This window comes from Wyeomyia smithii, chromosome 2, assembly GCF_029784165.1.
Source record: "Wyeomyia smithii strain HCP4-BCI-WySm-NY-G18 chromosome 2, ASM2978416v1, whole genome shotgun sequence".
NCBI lineage: Eukaryota > Metazoa > Arthropoda > Insecta > Diptera > Culicidae > Wyeomyia > Wyeomyia smithii.
Window position 1 is genome coordinate 199,970,603 of NC_073695.1, and position 20,554 is coordinate 199,991,156.

The 20,554-nt window shown below is 36.9% G+C and overlaps 1 protein-coding gene across 9 annotated transcripts in view; it reads right to left on the minus strand.

Annotated features, from left to right (window-relative positions):
• Positions 1-8,581: 8,581 nt before the first annotated feature.
• The window catches only part of LOC129725776 (RNA polymerase II elongation factor Ell), a 196,365-nt gene continuing 184,392 nt past the window's right edge, over positions 8,582-20,554 (minus strand). For 8 of the 9 annotated variants that reach the window (XM_055681964.1, XM_055681961.1, XM_055681962.1 and 5 more), the window contains exons 4-12: positions 15,227-15,808; positions 15,092-15,162; positions 14,876-15,032; positions 14,587-14,808; positions 12,252-12,347; positions 11,776-11,982; positions 11,545-11,719; positions 11,408-11,481; positions 8,582-11,339 (exon numbers count right to left, since the gene is read on the minus strand). In XM_055681964.1, coding sequence (XP_055537939.1) covers positions 11,237-11,339; positions 11,408-11,481; positions 11,545-11,719; positions 11,776-11,982; positions 12,252-12,347; positions 14,587-14,808; positions 14,876-15,032; positions 15,092-15,162; positions 15,227-15,808 — 1,687 coding nt within the window. In that variant the 3' untranslated portion in view covers positions 8,582-11,236. The remainder of the gene's footprint in view (positions 11,340-11,407; positions 11,482-11,544; positions 11,720-11,775; positions 11,983-12,251; positions 12,348-14,586; positions 14,809-14,875; positions 15,033-15,091; positions 15,163-15,226; positions 15,809-20,554) is intronic. The other variant, XM_055681968.1, reaches the window with a different exon arrangement.

Sequence of the window (20,554 nt, forward strand, 5' to 3'; positions counted from 1 at the left end):
TCCTTACTAACGAAACATCGATGGAACTGAAACTGCTAACCGATTTCCTAATCTAAAAAAACCGGAAACGAAAGTTTTGTTTTTTTTTTCTCTGAGCTACGATTGGAGATCCCTCTCTAAACTCTTCCAAAACCAGCAGGAAATACATACGTCACTGAAAAAGTCTACAAATATTTCTATTTTTTATGCTGCATGATATATAACAAAAAGTTTTTTTTATTATTTTTCAAATTTTACATAATATGTATGTATAATATGTATATATAATATTTATATAATATCAATTACACCAAAAATATGCACAATTCTTTTTATTCTTACTCATTTAATTATTTGTAATCATTATTTTTATTTCATTTTTCTTGTATGCTCGTTCTCTGTCTCGTAATAGTAAGATTTATTCTTTAGATTTTTTTTATTAATTTTTTTTCGTTAAATTGTGTTCATTTTGCGATAACTTTACGCTAAATTAAAGTATTCATTAAATATCCAAGCCCTCTGTCGTTCGGCGATCGTGCCCCGGTCGGTCCCGGTTCAAGCGGTGCGGCAACAGTGTGTCGCTTTTACTCTTACGAATAGGAGCGTGTGTGGCTTTGGAAGAGAAGCCTCAATCACTTTGATCTTACAGTTTTGTTTGCGTGTGTGTGGGTATGCTGCCGTGACTGTGGAATATTGTAATCATATCTTTTTTTCTGAGTTCGATTGTTAACGATAACACTGTTATCGAACCGATGACGGTAAGGCGGCCACGAACACGAAGGAATTTCCGACGAACGACGAGAGCCGAATTTGAGGCTCAGTGCGAACTTACGTGCGGACGAAGTAGGCGCAGAGTTCTGCTTCTTTTACGAAATACAGTACTGAGGGGCTGGGATGGGGCGGAGCTTTTGTCAACAGTATTCAGTGAGGTTTACAACAGAACAATAAACGCTTATTTCGATCATTGTTTGTTTGAGTTTGTTTGTGTGTATGTGTACCTTTTGTCCATCTCTTCACAGAAAGCCCACTTGGTTGAGGTCTTTGAACGTACCGACGAGTGTTCTATAGTGGCTAATCGTTTCATCACTTGTTTTAGCAGCAAATGTAGTCCTCCCGACTGTATACTACCGTTATGTCTACATTTTTGTTAAATCAGTCTTCTGGCGTTTTATTGTTTTTTTTTACAATTTTATAGTAACCTGACAATTAGCTATCGTTTGTCAGTGTAACATTGTTTGTGTGTCTCTAAAACATTTTTCAAATTGATTTGGACTTTTCTAAAATTCCGCAAGGCAGAAGCGATTGGTTCCGGAATGGGAATATCAAGCTGTTCAGTTGGCAAGTCACGGTATTTTGAATGATCATTTTCATTGCAATGGATGTGGTAAATGTAACTAAGCCCCGAAACAGTCCGCTATACGACGAGTGGTATCAAAGCTTACAATAGGCGTGGTTTAATGAAGGGTAAGTATCTCACACCCACTATTGTTTAAGTAAAATTAGCGTTTCAATGATGTTAACCTTCAAGAAGTTAGCCGTAATTCGCTTATTCACCCGATAGTACAGGCTCACAGCTAAGTACATCTACGCTGTTTGTTTATTTGTTTTTCAAACGTTCACTTAGTTACTCCCTTATGAGATGGTCGACGCTAAATCTTTTCACCTTTCGCAGGGTTCATCTACAGATCCCTCTTTTACACCCGAGTACATGCCTCTTCGTTCAAGAAATTAATTTTTTAAGCTATCTACAAAAAATTTTAACAAACCTCCAATAAGTTACGTTTACTTGAGAAGCAATAGAAAGTAAATAGATGCATAAAACATGAGCTTTGATTTTAACTCAAGGGAACACTTCCTGTTCCAGTTTTCAATAACCCCCGCAAAAGCACCACAAACACCATGCTTTGCTAGGATTTTTTTTCCTTGGCACACTGGTTTCGATATTTTGTTTATTACGCTACAAACAACCTCATCCCACCCAACGTTCATCCGTTTACGCTCTGCATTCGCTCTGTTTATTGCAATGTTAAGAAAGCTCGCAATATTGCACATTTCCGCTGCATGGCTGTTTTAACCCTGCTCTCATCTTGGGAAGGTTCGGGTGGAAAAGGGTAACGTTCTGACCATCATCATTAGGAAAAACAGGGGAACTAATACTAGTATCCTCACAGGAACAATCACCCAAAATCGTATTCGCCTCTGGTTAGAAGTGGTTCTTCGTTTTTTTTTTTACTACAAAAGTACACAAGTAAATGCTGATAAAAAAGACATTTGCTCCACCCCGCCCCGTGAACGAAAACCTCCCATTGCCGGAGAGGATACGCACCGCCCGTGGTCTTGCGTTTTTTTTCTGCTGTTCCCAAACAAGCACCTGCTGAGGATGGCCGCACGAAAGCCGCACGGAAGGCGATTCCGTTTTGATAATTCATTGCATAGAGTCGTCATCAAGTATTCTCGAGGGTTTCAGTTTTCCATTTTCTCTCTCTGTCTCTGTATCTTTCACCCTCTGTGTTTCATTTTGGGTACGAGTTTGTTTTCCCATTTTCGCCCCGACTTTCATTTCAGAGAAGATGTACGTTCGCACTAGAAATTCTCTCTTCTTTTTTCCTTTTTTGTGAGTTTCTTTAAATCTCAACTTATTTGATTTTTTTGTTGCTTTTTTTAAATAAACCTTTTTAGTTTGCTTGCAGTTCTTTTTTTTCGTTTTAGTGTAGAGACATTTGCTTGTCGTAGTTACTCGTTACTTAATAATCAAACGATATAAACATATTTACAGTGAAAAAAATCTTAACAAACATATATTTATAAATATGTGTGATTTCTCGTTTTTTTCCTCATAATTTTCTTCGTTTGGTGACGACGCTTTTCGACTTTTGTTTCCCTTTTTTCTTACTCCGTTCTTTTCAACTTTTGATAACAATTCTTCCAACCCTTCAGCTCGATCCGATTTGATTTAGTAGTTCGACTTTTTTGATGGTTTTTATTTGATTTTTCCTCCTACATTGGGTTCACTAATCTCGTCTTCGCTAATTCGCTGCTTGTGAAAACTAATGCCTAACTAAGTGTAAAACAACCAGGAAAAACGCATCACTGTGTGTGTGTTTAGCGAACGCTCTCGACGCTGTCCGAAAAAGAGGGGGTGCACAGATGCTAGTGATTCTCACTCCCGTTCGGTTTCTACCTGCCTAGAACAGTTTTCTTTTTTCACTCTCACAAATCAGTACGATGAAAAAAGTATTTTTCTGAATTAAGGGGTAAAACTTGTCTAAAAAGCGATTATTTCGAGTTATTGTTTGCTCCTTTTAGAGAGTAGCTCTGTTTTGCTTTAGTTGTTTGCAGTTTTTTTTTTTTTTGGAAATTAACACAACCATTTGTCATAATGTGTGCTGCTCGATGTTCGCACTTTTTCTGCTGTTTCATTTTTTCTTTCCTAACGTGTTTTAAAACTCCAGTGATCTCGTAAAATTTTACGACGCCAAAATATATATGTACATATTTGTCCCCACTTAGGTTCATCTAAAATTACTTTCTCTTTCTTATGCGTTCTTATAGATTGGTTTTTGCGAAACTAAGATTCGTTCGCATTTATGTGGTTTTGCTTCCGATTGCGTTTATGGTTACGATAACACGACAAGTACACTTCTTATTTAAGTTGTTCCATTTGTTGTTTTTTGTTGTTGTTGCAGTTTCAACATACTATGCCCGTACGAAACTTACTGGTTACCGGTTCCAAACAGACATGCCCGGGAGCAATACTTTTTATCAAACAAAGAAAATCAACAGAAAAAAATCTTGTTTACCTCTCAACTTGTTTAATTTTTCGAAAATTGATTAGGATATGAATGGAGCCCGCTCCAAACTATGGTTAGTGTTGGGGAATAGCATAGAAAAACAAAAACTTCATTCTGTTAGGTTTTGCCTTCGATTACGATGAATATTTACTGCCAATTAGGTTGGTCCCTGTTTCCTCCTCCTCTCTAGAGCCAAACCTGCTACTAGCGGAGAGAAGCGAAATCCCTTTTATTGCTGTTTCATTCAATTGCCATTCGGTGCTGTTAATTCGGCCAGCCTGTTCAAACCAGTGAGCTTCGTATTTAGGTTTAGTGTTTTCCAATGGATTTAGTTTATGTACAGGTGAGCAGTTTTGTTTACCTTTTGCTTAGTTTTCTCCTAGATTATTTATGTTAAATATAAACTTTTTTCTTGCTGTCGCATATCTTTGTTTCCAGTTTTGTTTTCTGTTTGTTTCATTTAAATGTGTTACTTTCACAAGGCAATCATTTGTTTCATTTTATTTCTTCTAACGGTTTTCTGCTATGCATAAAACTTTTATTTTGTTTTCTTCTCTGCTCTAAAGTGTGGTTCTGCCAGAAACGCTCCGTTCTGCATTCTCGTGTATGTGTGTGTGTGTGTATTTGTGCTTTTTTGAGATGCATGTGTTTATGATTTTGTTTTCTGTAATCAAAACTACTACCAAACTAACAAGGCAAATAGGAAAACAGGAACAACACGGTTTAAGGCACAAATCAAAGGATTGCTTCTAATGGCTTTTGACCTTGAAAAACACAGAAGGATGGAACAAAATTTACGATTGGAGGGTAAGTGAATTGGTTTAAAATTTAAAATTATGAAAAGGTCTTGTTTCCTCTATTGGATCTCAAAGCGATATGGATTTTAGACAGCAGAACCGGTAATGACATTAAAAGTAGTGATGTGCCAGAATACCAAATTTGAAACAACAATGGTTCGTTCGGTTGATAATTATTTTGCTTCCAATAATTCAATTACAATGAAGTGTCAAACCGATTACAAGAAATGGCAAATGGAAATGGCTGCTATAAAAATCTTGCGGTTGAATTGTAACAGATTTAGCAAAATAATCATAGCTCATTTGAACCGATAAGCATCTGATAGCAATTTGAGAATAATTCAGCACATCACTAAAATTTTGATTGTAGAATTTATCATTCACCATCTGCCTTCTATTGAGCCTGTGTCTGTTACTCTGTCTGCACTATTATAATGAGCGTTAAAATATATATCTGTATCATTTTTGGCATATCTTTTGTTGTTTTTACAACCAGGTTACAAATAAGGAAAAATTAACACAAAATATAAATGTTGGCTTCTGCTTGTGGTCCACAAGGGTCTTTCGGTTTCACTGCTTTCCATGTGATAAAAACTGATCCCGATTTTCTTACGTTGTTTTTTTTTAACTGTTGTTTTGGCAGACACGTTCGTGTAATGTGCGAGCGTCGCATCCACCCATTGAAAATGTGTATGCTTTTCAAGTTATACGAGTGCTTTTTTTGTTTCATATTTATATTACTAAATAGCAGAGTAAAAAGGAGCAAATATATATTTTTAGCTTGTATCTAGTAACTGCAGTACTTTTTTTTTAATTGTATACTTATTTTTTGTTTTGTTTGTTGCATCTCTATAATAATATTATCAGGTGTGTGTGTTTGTTGGTTTAAGATGTGGTATTAGATTAGCTATGTATCGTTTGCAGGATCACAAAAGCATTATTTACAGTCGCTTTGCAGGCTTGTATCATCAACTTGTTGTTTGATTACAGAAATGGGGTAAGGTCAAAGTTGTATCATTGGTTGCTGTTAATCTATCTTCGATACATTGATTCATTTTTGTATATTTAATGTTCAGAATTGTTTCGTGTTAAGTTTAAAGAGTGAGAATATTTCCTAAGGTTTCATTTTCCATTGCATTCAATTGGGAAACATCTAGAGATTGTTTCACTGTGGGTTTTCTCAAACGACATCTAGTGTTGTTTTACTGTTTTGTTATGTGATTTGCCTTCTAAGTCTATTTCACTTGGTGGGGAATTTAAGGTTCTTGTTTTTCTTTGTTGTTTGTTTACTCTTCTTTAACATGAGCTTTTAAAATTTACGTTTCACTACTTGACTTTTTAAAAGTGTGTAAATTTTATTATATAATGCGGCGTGTGTGTGATTTTTGAATTCAAGAAAGTTTTTCTATTTGAATGCTCAGAAGCTGCTTTAATTCGAGTTGATATTTTAATTATAATAATAGCTATTTAAGAGAACTCTCTAGTTAAATGACACATATTTCATTTGTTGTTTTTATTTTGTTCCACTAATACAACTGTTCATTTTAGTTTCGCTACTACAATTTAATTAATGATGTTGAGTTGTTTCACCTTATTTCACTTCACCTATTTGTTTTAATTATCCTGCTACGATTATAGATCATGAATGATAATTTAAAGTTAGCTTTCTGCTTTTTACCTTTCACAATATGCGCTTGGTTTTTACGTTGGTCAGGTTGACTCAACTGTCTGTCGGTCAATTTGATATTTATTTGGTAATTTGATATTTGAATGGTTTTCACCTCTGACAAAAAGAAAAGAAAAACTGCCTCTCATTTCGATGTTTCTAGAAAACATTTGTAGAAATATTCCAACGGAAGACAATACTTCTTTAATTTTTTTTCCTTCGATTACAGCACTCTACTAAAACACTCATGAAAAGGTTTCTAAATTGATTTTCCTTTGATTTGCGAATTACATGCTTCCACCGCAGGAAAGAATTATATCATATGTGCCGAAGAAGCCAAAGGCTTCAACAAGCAAATTTTGTTTATCGATGGGATGAAGAGGAAAAAGTAGAGCAGAAGAACTATCGGGGAAGGATTAGTTGTAATTGTAGTTTGAATTCTACCAAGTTTTGTTTCTTTTAGTCCAAGACACCCTAAACTTCTATAAAGCATCTTCGACTGTCTCTTATCGACGTATTGGTTTGATATCAGTCTCTTAAAATTTAGTTTCACTTTTTCACTAATAGTAACATCGAAATAAACGGTTAATGTTCGATTTGTTGGACGCGTTGGACGAAAAATGAAATTAGAACATTTCAGTGGAAATCTCCTATTTCTAGTACAGCTCGAGCATGGAAGTGTATTTTTACGTGCTGAAGGAGTATTCTACCGCTACCTGGAAGGGAATGATGTAGTTGCCAGAAACTTTGCAATACGTTTCGCAAATACAGGGAAACAACATAAGGGAAGAAAAATTTTGTTTGACTTTGCTCGGTAGGCCAATTTTTACCTAATAAAATATATAAACAAATTTTGACAACAAAACAAACATGAACACATTAAACGTAACAAATACAGAAGATCTGGAGGACAATGTCTGGGATTCACGAAGAATTTGGCTTTTTGTTATTAACAAAATCATTGCCACGAATCTAATTGAAGAATCAGTAAAACTACATTACAATTTTCTTCTACTTCGATGGACTCTATTATTTTCGTTACTAAAAGTCTATTTTCATTTTTTTTCTGGAAGGTAACTTTTCAATTTTGACGGTTCCTACTGTGTGCATAACTGTGTATGTGTGTTTGTGTGTGCTCGTGACTTCTATATCATGAAAGTTGCATTCTAAGGAATCACGAATAGTCTAAAGTAAACAAATGTAGAATAATGCTCGCAAACACAGTTTATAATATTGACACCGATTGTAGCACTTATTGCAAAATTGTTGTATTTTTTTTGGAGTACAATACAAGATTGTTTGGCAATCATAAATGCAATTACAACATTTGATAGTGAATTTTTTTCTCTACTCTTAGCTATTCGACAGAAAAGGGTGGAACATCATATCTACTACAATTTGGATGGTTTTATTCAATAAGCTGTCATTTTTTCGCATTCACTTTTAATAGTGAAGTGTGATGGTATTCCTGTAACCAACTGATTAAAATTGACTGGTAGCTGCCTCTGCCGCTGCCTTACCTAATTAACTTTAGTGGTTTGCTACTATTGCTATTTAGTGAAGTAAAAAAATAAAACAGTTCCGAAAACTGAAATAAATGTATTTAATGACGACGGATGTTGATAGCTCTTGAGAAAATTTATTGTGGCCAGTTTGTGTAATCGTGTTGTACGAAAATAGTTTTCTACTCAAATGGGACGAAAACATTTGTGGCTTCAGCTCAATAATTGGCCGCCATTGATTTCTTTCATCTACTTATAAAAACGTGGATGGAATTAAAAATCTGTTCTTTCATTCCTACTCTGCAATCGAATCTTCCGTACGACCTGCTACGGCATACCTTACGAACACGTCACCGTCCCGTATGATGGACGCTAGTGAATCGTGCCGCAGTTTATGAACCGTATTTGCCGGAACGGAAAACTTATTGTCTTTACTCTGACTAATGAGAAAATCGATGGATTCGTTAGCACTTTCGATTGTATACTTCGAACAAAATAGCGACCGCAGGCGGTAAAGTATTAAAAAAACTATTCTCAATTCCCCAATAACATCATCCGTGCATGGGTTATTCCTTCTGCTTATCATTGTGTGTATTTTCTCGCAACATTTTCTACAAAATCCTACACCTGTACGATATTTCACTTCCTCGTCTGATATTTCGATAGAGATTTGTTGTAATGATCTTAGAACCTAAAGCAATTCGGTTTCGTTTTTTTTCACCTTTAAGTATGTACTTTTTTTAGTCACCATTTTCCTCGCTTGATAGTAGATATTCCAACTTCAACGTTCTTGTGATTTTTGACTGTTATTTGATTGACGTGACGTTTTGTTAAAGCATGTTTGGATTGTTTTTTTTTTTTTTTGATTGACCGAGAGAAAATGAATTTAAGTGGCAACTATAGCAAGAGATTGAAATGAAACTAATCGTTTGTGTTTCAAGATAGCATAAAATAACAAAACAAAATTTCGAAAAATTTAATTTTGATAACGATAACCAACTTTCCAAAAACACACAGACTTAAACAAATGCAATACTAAAGAAAGGTAAAACCATGAGGTGATAAACATAACCATTTTTTGACCAAATTAAATTTTTTCTAACAATATTATGCAACACAATCAAGATCAAGTCATGTAGCTTTTTTTCAAGAAAGTACAATTCTCTCAACCAATCATGATTCCAGTATTTCTCTTCTTGCACTTGCCATAACTAGATATACTCATATTTACAAATTAAGCTATCCTGGAACGTTGTAATTGCTGAAACGCCTAAGGTCTAGCACGCATGTGCTTTTGAACTCTTCTTCCTTTTTTGCTCTCTACTAACGGCTCCTTCTTTTCCAAGCATCCAGCGATAAATTACGAAATTATAAGTAAATTATAGGCTACGGGGTAAAAATCAAATAAAAACCAAAACATCAAATCGTCTCGCTAAATCCTCTTCTAGTACGGAACTCAAAACAAATTAAACATAAACCATCAAACAAAACGGCGCTTATCTTTGCTATCATAATTGAATCGTTTCTCTAGCCCACTGGGCAAAACCACGAAGGATCATCCCGGATGGGTAGACAGCCTTCCCCTCACCCGCCTGGTTTCAATCCATCCTATCGTTCCATTACTTTGTTTCCTTCCGTCTAGAACAGATTTCCTATACCCGATATTCTTTTGCCGTAGTGGAAACATTTACTAAACAATTAAAAACCGAAAAATGATTCATTCTCTCAACACTATCCCTTTTTGTCCTCATTTCCTATGTAATCTCTCTTAGAGATGACGATCAATCAATGATCACCGTCAATGACAAACAATTTTTTTGCTAATTCTGTGGCACTAATGTTTCATTTTTTGTTGTCTAACCAATCGATGATTGTATCCGTGTGTGCATTTCTATTCGTTTGTGTGCTTGTTTTTGGCTTATTTTTTAACAATCGCTTTACCCATTAGTCTTTGAGGGAATACGCTTGTTTGCCAGTATAAGTCAATCTTGTGTGTATGTGTGTGCATTAGCAAGTGCTTGGCTGCATGGGAATCGGATCGCTCACTCAGGACACCGTTGCTTTTGTAATTTGTTTTCTTCTTTAGAACTTCCTAAATTAATCAACTAATAAATTAATTAAATACCCATAAATTCCTTAACCCTTCTCTCTCTCTGTCTCTCCTGATTCTTCCAGTCTCTTCCGAGTATCTCTCAGAATGAAACTTCCCGCTTACTTTTTCTTTGTTTCCTAACAAATGTTGGCATGTGGTTTGAGTGGAAGAAAGCAAAAAGAATATCACTACTATTGTTCCACACCTCGAATTATCCTTGTCTCTGCTTCCTCTCTCGTTTGGCGTTCTATTCATTATGCTAGTGTTTGTTTTTTCAATTAAAAGGGAACAAATCCTCTTCGCTCATTTCAAACAGAAACAGAAAAAAATAAAACGAGAAAACTAAGAAAGACTAATTCAAGTATCCTACTAGAATAACGTCATTTCTCTTGGCGACCTAGTGTTTCACTTTTTCTTTCGCTCTGGGGTTTTCTTTAGGTTGATACCTAACCGGTTCTCTCTTTCTTCTTTTGTTTATCTCTGCTAACATTCTCAATTAACTAGTTAAGTTTTATAAACTCCTACAATTAATTCAAAAAAAAAAAAATCCTTAGAAATCAATTGATTTGATAATGTCTCTCACTCTCTTTAATATATGTGTGTATTATTTTCTGTTCTTTCATTTTATGTGGAAAGGGGAAGGGGTGTTCATCTGCTGCTTCAATAAGTTTCAAATTCCGTACCGTTTTGGTTCCGAGCTTGCCAATGGTACGATATTAGTGTGAACTGCGTCGTTATTATGAAGCCGATCCCTTTGGATCCACTATTTATAACGACGGGATTTTGTATGTGTGTCTGTGTGGGAGGAAAGTATAGCGTTGGCTGTTGCGAGAAACCGCGAGTACGACGATATGACGAGATTGACTAACGGCAACTGGGGAATTGAACAAACACCCCCGTTCACATGAAGATATTTTCATTATGGTTCTACACATGAGTAGCTGCGTTGTTTCGATGTAGAGGCTGATGACTGCTACTCATTGCTGGATTTGGAGGCTCATCCCGCGGACGAGAAAGTGGCACGATTCAATCACACTCATTATAAAATGCTTTCTCCCTTCCGGCTGATTGCTCCTGGCTCTGGATTAAGGATTTCTTGGCTGCTGGCTCAACTGCTACTAACTGCTAAATATTTAATATAAGGTAACAAAGAATCGCTTTTCGTGGCTCTGCTGCTGCTGCTTTCTTCATTTCGCTGTCGTTTTCCATAGAAGCACAAGTTTACCAGCACTGTACTGCCGAAACGGATGTTCTAGTACTTCCCCTTGTTGCATAACTACTAAGAGGATTGCGGGGATTCAAGTGATGAACAGCGCAGCGTACAGTGCACTAAGTTTAGCGCGGGTGTGGTTTTAGTGTCATCAACATACGAATTGAGACGAATGCTGTTTTACAGGCTTCAATAATCGTCAGTAATTCTCCTGCGGCCGACACGAACCGTTGGTAATGGCGACATCATAATCGTGCACCAGGTGCTTGATATGAGAAAGCTTGTTGTGTAAATAGTTGAACCTAGTTTTGGGGGAAAGACCAATAATGAATTAGGTTGTGGTATCCCGTTTCTAACTTTGATTCCATACCTCTGCTTAGTCTCTTGAAACCGAATATCTTTTATGCTTTCATCGTATTCCTTGATAATTTGTCTTTGTATTTCCTGGTTGCGATAATATTACACAATCATTATAAAGTAATAGGATTACAAAAAATTCTGATTTACCTTATATCGCCTCTCGTTGTGCCGCTCTTGTTGTAGATCTCCTTCCAGCTGAGCAAACTTTCTCGACACTCGTTCAACGATTTCGTGTAGCCGACGATATTCTTGAAAATCGTTGTCAAATTCAGTCTTGTATTTACGCCGTTGTTCCACCGAGGTTATCCTAGTAAATTGATCACTGAAAAAAATACGTTATAGTTGCTAGTAATTGCCATCAATGGATTGAACTTTTACCTAAAATCATCCTTCAAACTTTTCACTTTTTTCGAGTCTTCTCGGTACGCAGTGATCTGATCATCGTAGTTATCCCTTTCTGCCATCATATCGGTCATGTCTCCAGTAGAGTGCTGTATCCTCCGCGCTACGTCGTTGGACACCAATGAGTAACTTAGACTGACTCCACTATCCTCAGATTCCTGTGCATTTGGCGTCACATTAGATCTACGGTAGACGAATGGAAAACAAGTTAAAAATTCTGACATCGTTAGTAAATAACGTTCTAGAACCAAAAGTTAGCTCCCGATACGATAGTCTTAAAGGTATAAAGCAGTAAGCTACCCACACCAAACCGCAACCCCAAACCAGTGGGGTTGTCATGTTCCATACTGATGCCCCCGATACCAAACTATATAAGCTAGATCTCAGTGATGGTGCCTGAGAGGATAATGCGCCGCGAAGTACTAGAATCATTCAAAGGTGCAGATAGTTACCCGTTGCGATAGTATTTTGACGAGCGTATGCTGTCGTCGTGCTCCCTGGAGCGTGGATTCATATTGCTAGTGTCCCTGGAGTCGGTGACGCCACGCCTAGAGGGAAGGTGAACATTTCGGAAGGTGATGTTGTTGTTTTAAAAGTGTGTGTTTTGTAGTTTTTATCAAATCATCAATCAATCGGAAGAAGTAATAAGTTTGCATTATAGTTCTGGTGGTGCTAGGAAATAGTTTGTCGCCGCTTAATAGTTTCAAATTTTTGTTTAAAAGTATATCTACAAATGCATATTTTCTGTACATTAGAATCAGCTCAACATTACGATACCAATTTTTGTTTGATTCGTAATGAGGGTGGATTGGTACCACAATATATCTAACTAATGGAAGCAGTGATCAAAGGCTCCTACAAGGGAGGGTGGATTGTTAGGTTGTAAACATTTAAGTGTTAAGTAACCTTTGATTAATCTGATTATACGTCTGTTTTTAAAATAGTTGCTCATTGTTTTTTTTTTCCTTAGAGTTTTACTTAAGTTATTTTGTTATACCGACAGGCCTTTGGAATCATTCGATTATATGCCTGTTTCATAAACGAAAATGATTTACAATGCAACATACCGTACAGTGCCCATTCACCGTGAGGGTTCCATTCACCGCTCACTTTTCCCTAACAAAACACACTTCACGAAAAATATTTTTCCAAATCCTTCAGGAAAGCGTTGCTGAAGTATAAGTGAAAATATTTTTCAAAAAGTGTTTTTTTTATGGAAACATATAACTTCCAGGTGAAAAGTGAGTGGTGGATGGAACCCTCATGGTGAATGCACACTGTACGGTATTTAAATTTTTGGGAGGTGTTGGTAAACTTCTTCACCACAAAATTTGTACGCGTATTTTTATTTTCGCAATTGTTTTTCTAATCAGTGTCTACTTTTTTGGCTATTTTTATTGTACAGTCAGATTTTTTACGCGAATTTTCCACGAGTTTTTCTACGCGGATTTTCGAATTACCGCGTTTTTACATTGATTCTCGAATTACCGCGCTCTTCACGCGAATTTTCGAATTAACGAGGCTTGGGAACCAAAAACGTCTAAGTGTTTATTGAGTAAAAGACTTAGTCAAAAAATACCCTCCGTCTTATGAAAGATTCGGAATCACCGTCAAGGAGGACAGTTTCAAATACTGTTTATAGAGCGTCTCGGGTTTTTTCTAACACCTCTCTTGGTAGTTTACTTTAGGCGGATTTTTACTTCAACGCTGTTTTTACGTGTTTTTCACAAAGTATGTACTCCCGCGTAAACAAAACCTGACTGTAAATTAATTGTGTTATTTATTTTACATTTTCTATATCGTTTAAAAATTCTTCCATTTTTTAAAACAATCGAATTAAATTACAACTGCATAGGTTTCAGTTTAATGTCGGTATTTATTGCTTTGATTCTGTACTTTTCTTTTCCTTTTTTGTCTGTTTTTCCTCCTGTTCATTGCATCGCAATATTTTTTGTGAATTGACTGCAACTTTTTAAATACATTTTATGCTTTTTTTTAGAAAATTTCAAATCTTTCTTCGGTAACGTTATTTATTGTCATTTTTTTCAGCAAGATTTATAATCAATTGTATGTATTTTTTAATATCTGGTTTTAATTGATATTTTTTATATTCTAAACTAAGATGGGTTTCTTTAATTAAACTTGAATTGTGTATTTCATTTGTCTGTCTTTATTACACGATTTGTTATATTTATTTATTGCGTTTCATTTTTTTTTTGTTGCGAATTGGAGAGTTTCATACTTGTAATTTAATCATTTTATTTTTGTTGTGTATATTTTGCAACTATCGGGTTTTCCCAGCAAAATTTACAACTTTGTTTGAAAAATTCTTAAAAACATGGAGAATTCAGATTTGTTTTTAGCAACATAACAAGTCGCCAGTATACTGAAGTGCTCCGAAGCAGTATACCTAATGACTGACAATTCGTAAAATCCATAAACTTGCCAATAAAGATCATGTTTCAAAACGAGATCTAATTATTCTTGAATACTTGAAGTCGGTTATAGTAATCTAATAAACAATAATGTTTACATAAGGAAAAAAACCTACAAGAGATTCAAAAGAGAGAACACGCTCTTTCTAGCGAATTCCAGTTTATATTGATTATATTCTTATCTTCCATGCAACATTCTTCATGGAGCAACAAGAAATTAGCAGACTCCTCCTCCTCTTATAATTTGTTGTTATATACAGATTTGCACAAGAAGATAACACATTCTTCTTACCGCATACCCGCCATAACGATTTCCACCACAGCTTTTCATTCATCGCATCACCAAACTTACCGATTAATATCCGGCAGGATGTCCTTCTTGTAGTGACTGATCCGGGGCTTCTTGGACGTGGGCATACTGCCGACGCTGCTGCTGTCGTCGTTACTGGCGAGCGATGGCCTTTTGCCGCCGGATGGCGGACTGCTACCATTGTGCGCGCTGGACGGACTTTGTCCCGAAGTGGACGAACCCCCGTCCGAGCTGAGAGGAGGTGTTAAATTTTGAGGTTTCCGCCTGAAAGCAAGAAGCAAACGTTAGTGCAATCATGTCCGACTGCTGGGGTTGCAAATTGACGGTGGACCTTTTGAGCGTTTGTCGGTCCTGTTCGGAGTAGAACGGCCAGTCTTCCTGCACGTCGTTCCAGATGTGCCGGTGCAGATAGTATACGTTATCCCGCATGCTCGAGATGTTTTTCAGTACCTGTGCTATACACTTTTGCTCTTGCCCGCGAACACCATCTGGAGTGGAGGAGACGGTGGTTAGTAGATGCAAAGAGATCAGATGACGTGGGACTTACCTTGGGATATTCTCGCAAACAGTTCCGGTTTTTTGTATGGCCTTAATGCTAGTAGATGAATCAATCTCTCCCTGTTAGCAATGAAAAGCCGTTAGATACCACGCTGTTTTGTTTGAATCGGTACGAAATACTTACCGTATGTTACGCTTCATAATTTCCGGATTGCCGGTTTTATGCTGCGTTCTACCGTTCGTCACCCGGTTGTTGGAAACGATACCGTTTTCAGACTTTTGCTGCTGCTGATGGGGAGGATCATGCACCGTGTGTTGGTAGCCGGGCTTGGGTTGCAGTGGTTGCTGCGTTGTCGCTGCCGACTGGGGGTTGTTGCTACTACTATTGTAGTTATTGTTGTGCTGCAGGCCATTGCTTTTCGGTAGTTTTGGTGACGTCGACAGGTTGTTGTAGTTGTTGCTAATGTTATTGTTGGCCGCCGTCGACGACAGCTGGCCATTGTTGCTGCTATGGTGGTGGCTGTGGTGGTTGTTGGTGTGGTGATGATTGTTATTGTTGTTGTTGTGGTTGTTTGCGATCGCGGGTACTAACGATGATAAATTACTATTCACAGCACTGTTGCTGTAGTTGTTGCTAGAACTATGCAGCGAATCACGTTTGCTTAACACTGGATTACTACTAGGAATGTTGTTGATACGAGCGCTTGGAGTTTTTAACTTCACCTTACGACCTATGTCGGTTTGATTGGGCTTGATTTCTCTTGTACTGAAATTGAAGAAGAAAGATATGATTATAGTTAGAATTTTCATAAAATTGTTGCGTGTTTTAAATAAATAGTCTAGAACATGTAACAATCGAAACGATTATAGAAGACATATGTAGAAGCGAATTCATTTCGATCTTTGTTTATTATTAGCAAGCAGAACTCAACTGAATTTCGAAACATCCACATTCATGAGATAGATAACCTCCCTTGCGAATTCAGGAATGGCAGCGATTTAGCACGTTCCGGGCGAAACGGCTCTTGACATAAGCGATAATCCGTTGATGCATTTAGAATTGCCTCTCCAGAGGTGTTCGCTGAGTGGCTGATTATAGAACATTTTCAGCCACTCATTGGAACGGGTCATAAAAAAAACATAAACAGAGGATTGACAACTGTCTAGGTTTAGTTTAGTAAAATTAGACATCGTTGCAATGTTCTGTCATTTAACCTCATAGCCTCAACCTAGTCAGCGATGCGTGAAAAAGATACTTCAGAGGCAAAGCACAACTTCAAGTGCACTAGAACAAGTTAGTCAAGAATCTGCAGAAAAAACGGTGCGAATCTATGTCAGTTCAAGCGATTTGCGTTTCTCGGGAAGCACCTCCTATCCGACAGACCGCCTGCCGGCCACCCCCAGCAGAAAAGTGTTGTGTGCTCTTCAAATATCACTCCAGTTAAATGACTGCGCGAGCGTGTGTGCACTTTACAAACCCCACATTTTTCGATCGTACCGTCACTTTTCAAACGTCGCTCTTCCATAATAATCAATTTGAGGCAGTAACCAGTTTTTTTTGCGGTTACAGACAGGCGATACATATAAGCACACACACATACTATAATTATGTCATTGACCTACATTTGTGCACTGTGCTGTATACACTATTTTTTTTTGCTCTGTGCCTTTTTTTGGAGGCTCTTCATCAGTCACAGAATGCGACTAAAAGCATCGAGAAACCATTTTTTACCTAGGAATACCCTCGGATATGTTGGTTCGCGGTCCATCCTTGATAGTTAAACTTTGGAACGCAAAACGCAAATGTTTTTGTTTTCTGCAAAATTGCAAATGCAGTTTTTGTAAAATATTTTTCCATTGTTATGTGGATTGGCAAGCTGGTTCCTGCTTTGAAATCATCATATTATTTTGTGATTTTCGGTTATTTTACACTTAAAGAATTGTTAAACATGCATACAGGTGTTCTATTGCAATGTGCTGAGTGCGAAAAGTGTGAAGTTCCACAAAAAAAGTGAATTTAATTGTGAAAATTGAATATCATTGCGTTGCTTTTTAGATTCACCAAAGTGTTTATTTTTTCTTGTTTTTTTTTCTATCGCTGTCTTGGCGACGGTTTGAAAGTGTGGAGTGTGTGGTGTTATTGCAAACAATAAGAATAGTGTTTTTCGAGCAGCTGCTCCACATAGTTTCATAGTGACTGAATGCTCATTAGGAATTTATCCGTTGGCATAGTGCAAATTATATTTGGCCTGTATCTAATTAAACTTGAATTGAAAATTTGCCAATAAGATCAAAACCACGCATCGCCGTTTACAGTGTTTATGTGCTATCTCTTTTCAACGAATGAAATGTTCTATGGATTAAACGAGTGTGTGAAGGCATATATGCATGTTGCCACTGTACTGCCATTCAAAGAAAAGTCCAAAAACGATGAAAACAACTGGAAAATGAAGATATGAAAGCTAAGTATACGTTTTGTCTTGTCTGTATTGTAAAGTGATATTTTGGTGCTTGTTTCTAGTTTTACTTTTTGTGAGAAAACAGATACAGAGAGATTTTGATTTCATCATTGAAATTTTGTGCACGGTATATTTCTCGCAGGGTTTCAGTAACAAGTTTTGTTTTTGTCCACAAAGTCTTAGTGTGGTTTGTGGAGTTTGGAGTATGTGTTTCTCCGGAATCATATGCTTTGATTTTTTGATTGTTCTAGCTTTTGACCAGTTGTTTTACATAATATGTTTTATTTATGACTAGTTCGGCACTTTGTCAACAAATTTAAAAATATATTCTGGCTAATATGTATATTTGCATTTTTTAAATTGTTGAGGCTTTGGATGCATGGAACTTTGCCAATTTTCATATTTATTAGGCAACTCGTACATCGTTAAGAGATAATCGACGTAAACGCCGAGTCCCTGCGCGTCCGTGTCGGCCGGCGGGATTAAAACGGTTGTTCGTAACGCTTCGGTGTAAGCGCGTATTCAGCCCGGGCGGGTTTTGCCTATATATGGACTTCCGGCGTCAGGTGATTTCGCGAAGTCAACCCAAGTTTTTCATCATATCTTTCTGATCTTCATCAATGTTGAGCCGGAGACTGCTCGCGCGTTGCATCTCAATTAATACATCGCAAACCGAAGTAGATTTCGTTCAATCGATAAATATCATTTCAACCTCCGCGTCGATACCTTCCATGAGGTCGTATAATCTACAGATAGATCAACAACGCGCAATAGTTTTAGGTATAAAGAGGATCACCTTACGAGGAGATATACGGTAATTTTAAGTGGTCTCGGTTTAGTCAAAGGTCCTGTATCCTCGCGTACGTTTTATTGTTCCGGTGTTACATTATCAAACTAAATAAGTTCGAATCACATTATGAATATCGTGGCGGATGTAATAAACTTGTAGGTGCGGCACTTGTTCTGAAGAACCCGACATTCGAATATAGCGCATCGTTTACCAAAACGAACCCTGCTGTATACCTTTCCCTTTCTCCAACATCCCAGTGATTTCTCGTGGAAGTGCAGAGGTGTTCTCGGCTTCCAATAAAGCGAGTATCACGTCAACATATTCCTATACAAACTCCTTCTCTGACCTGCATTCGGATGCGGCCGGCGCTGGTATTGCCTAATATTAAGATTTAGGTCACCTGTTTTTACACATTGAGGATGCATGTTGGTCCCAAACATCATCTGTTGGTTCTTTGTGTAATTACAGCTGATCTGGCAATAACGGAGTAGCAACCGCGAGCGGTCAATCATGCTCATGCTCATGCTCATGCTCAATATTTTTCCATTGTTATGTGATTCTTTAAATTGAATTTCACATGAGCTAAAACCATTGACAAAATCTTTTCAAAGATATTTGAACATTTCCGGAACAACATTAAGGAACATTAGATTCATAATTGCATATTTCTTATGCTACTCGTTCCGTTATTTATAAAAAAAGTATGTTAAAGTTATTACCTTGGTTTCGGTAGCGATTTAATAACAACTTGTTAGTTATACACTTCGGTCACCAAATGCCGCAAAACATATCCTAATATTTTGTTGACCGTGAAACACTAAAAATAGTATGACAACTGCCTCAAAAATTGCTGAAAGGCCAACCAGGAAATTGAACAAAAAGCAATCCTTGGTAATAGATCCTAAGCTCTTGGTTATATTTATTCGCTTTAACGGTTTTATTGCAGCCAAAGCTGATATTATTAGTTTTATAACGGTCCAAGTTTTATGACATACCAATAAAAAATCAAAGCCTAGGTGCTAAAATTCCGCTATCGAGACTTGACCTTTCTGCTTATTTGACTCAGACTTTGCAGCCAACTATAAGTATACAGGACAATTGCGGGGCCACACTGACACTGTCAGTCTCTTCCGAGTCCAAAATCAAAAGTTCACGAAACACATAGCTAAATGCGAAAGGAGAAAAATGTATTTGCACGTGTGTTTAAGGTGAAACTGGACGGTGACTTTTTTCCATACAATTTTGAGGTTAGGTTTCATTTCACTTGACGTTTTTAAGCGTTAAAATCTCAGCTTCAACCCAATAAATAGCGCACGAATTTCTACTCTACTCTACTACGATGAGTCAACGGTGCAAACAATACGTAATTTTAATGAAATTATCTTGCAAAATTCGAACACGGAGTTTTACCTTAACAGGAGTCTTGTACACAGAAAACCCGCGTTTTGATTGTGTTCAGATATTTTTTATTGCTTTCAATGACGGTAAAAATCATTCAATAAAGATATTCCAAATATTTTATTTTTGTGAGCAAAACTATGCCGACTAAAATTTGTTATAAGCATTGAAAATACAATGTCCTAACTTTAACTACATCATGAAAAACCAAACTATTGAAGAAGTAGTTACGATATCTGATGTTAGTTCGATTAGAAATATTTTTGAGTCATATACGACTAACGTGAGAAGTCACTTCAGAAAAACTGTTTTTTGGTTTTATTTACCCACGATCTTTGAAAAAGGCCGCAAAAAAACTTGACATCAGGCGATACAAAATCATCCTAAATATATGCAGCGTTGTACAATTTTTTCACTACAAAAACATAGCTAGTAGTTAATATAGACGGCTTATTGGTCCAGTTTCGAAACACATCGATTAGATATTCGAAGTCAAAATGAGTTATTCGTGTAGGTTTTCTGTTGAGAAACTAATCTACTGTTTATCAGGCTGTACCAAAGCATGAGCGGATTACCAGCTTACACCATGTTTAAACTGGATTTGTTGTATAAATAAAAAAAAACAACCGCTGCAAATCCACTAATGTGCGACAACAACAAGTGCGCTGCACATTTGAAAGTAAAATGTTACCCCCGTTTGTAAGCAGAAACCGTCTATTGCTCCCCACCTCCTTCCTCTAGTAAAGTATTCAGATGACGCGAAGCCGGCGTAAAACCAAGATCCATTGGCAATTAGAGCTGATTTGTTGTCGAAATGCTTATTCAGAAATCGGTAAATCGGAAGAAACACTCAAAAAACTACAAA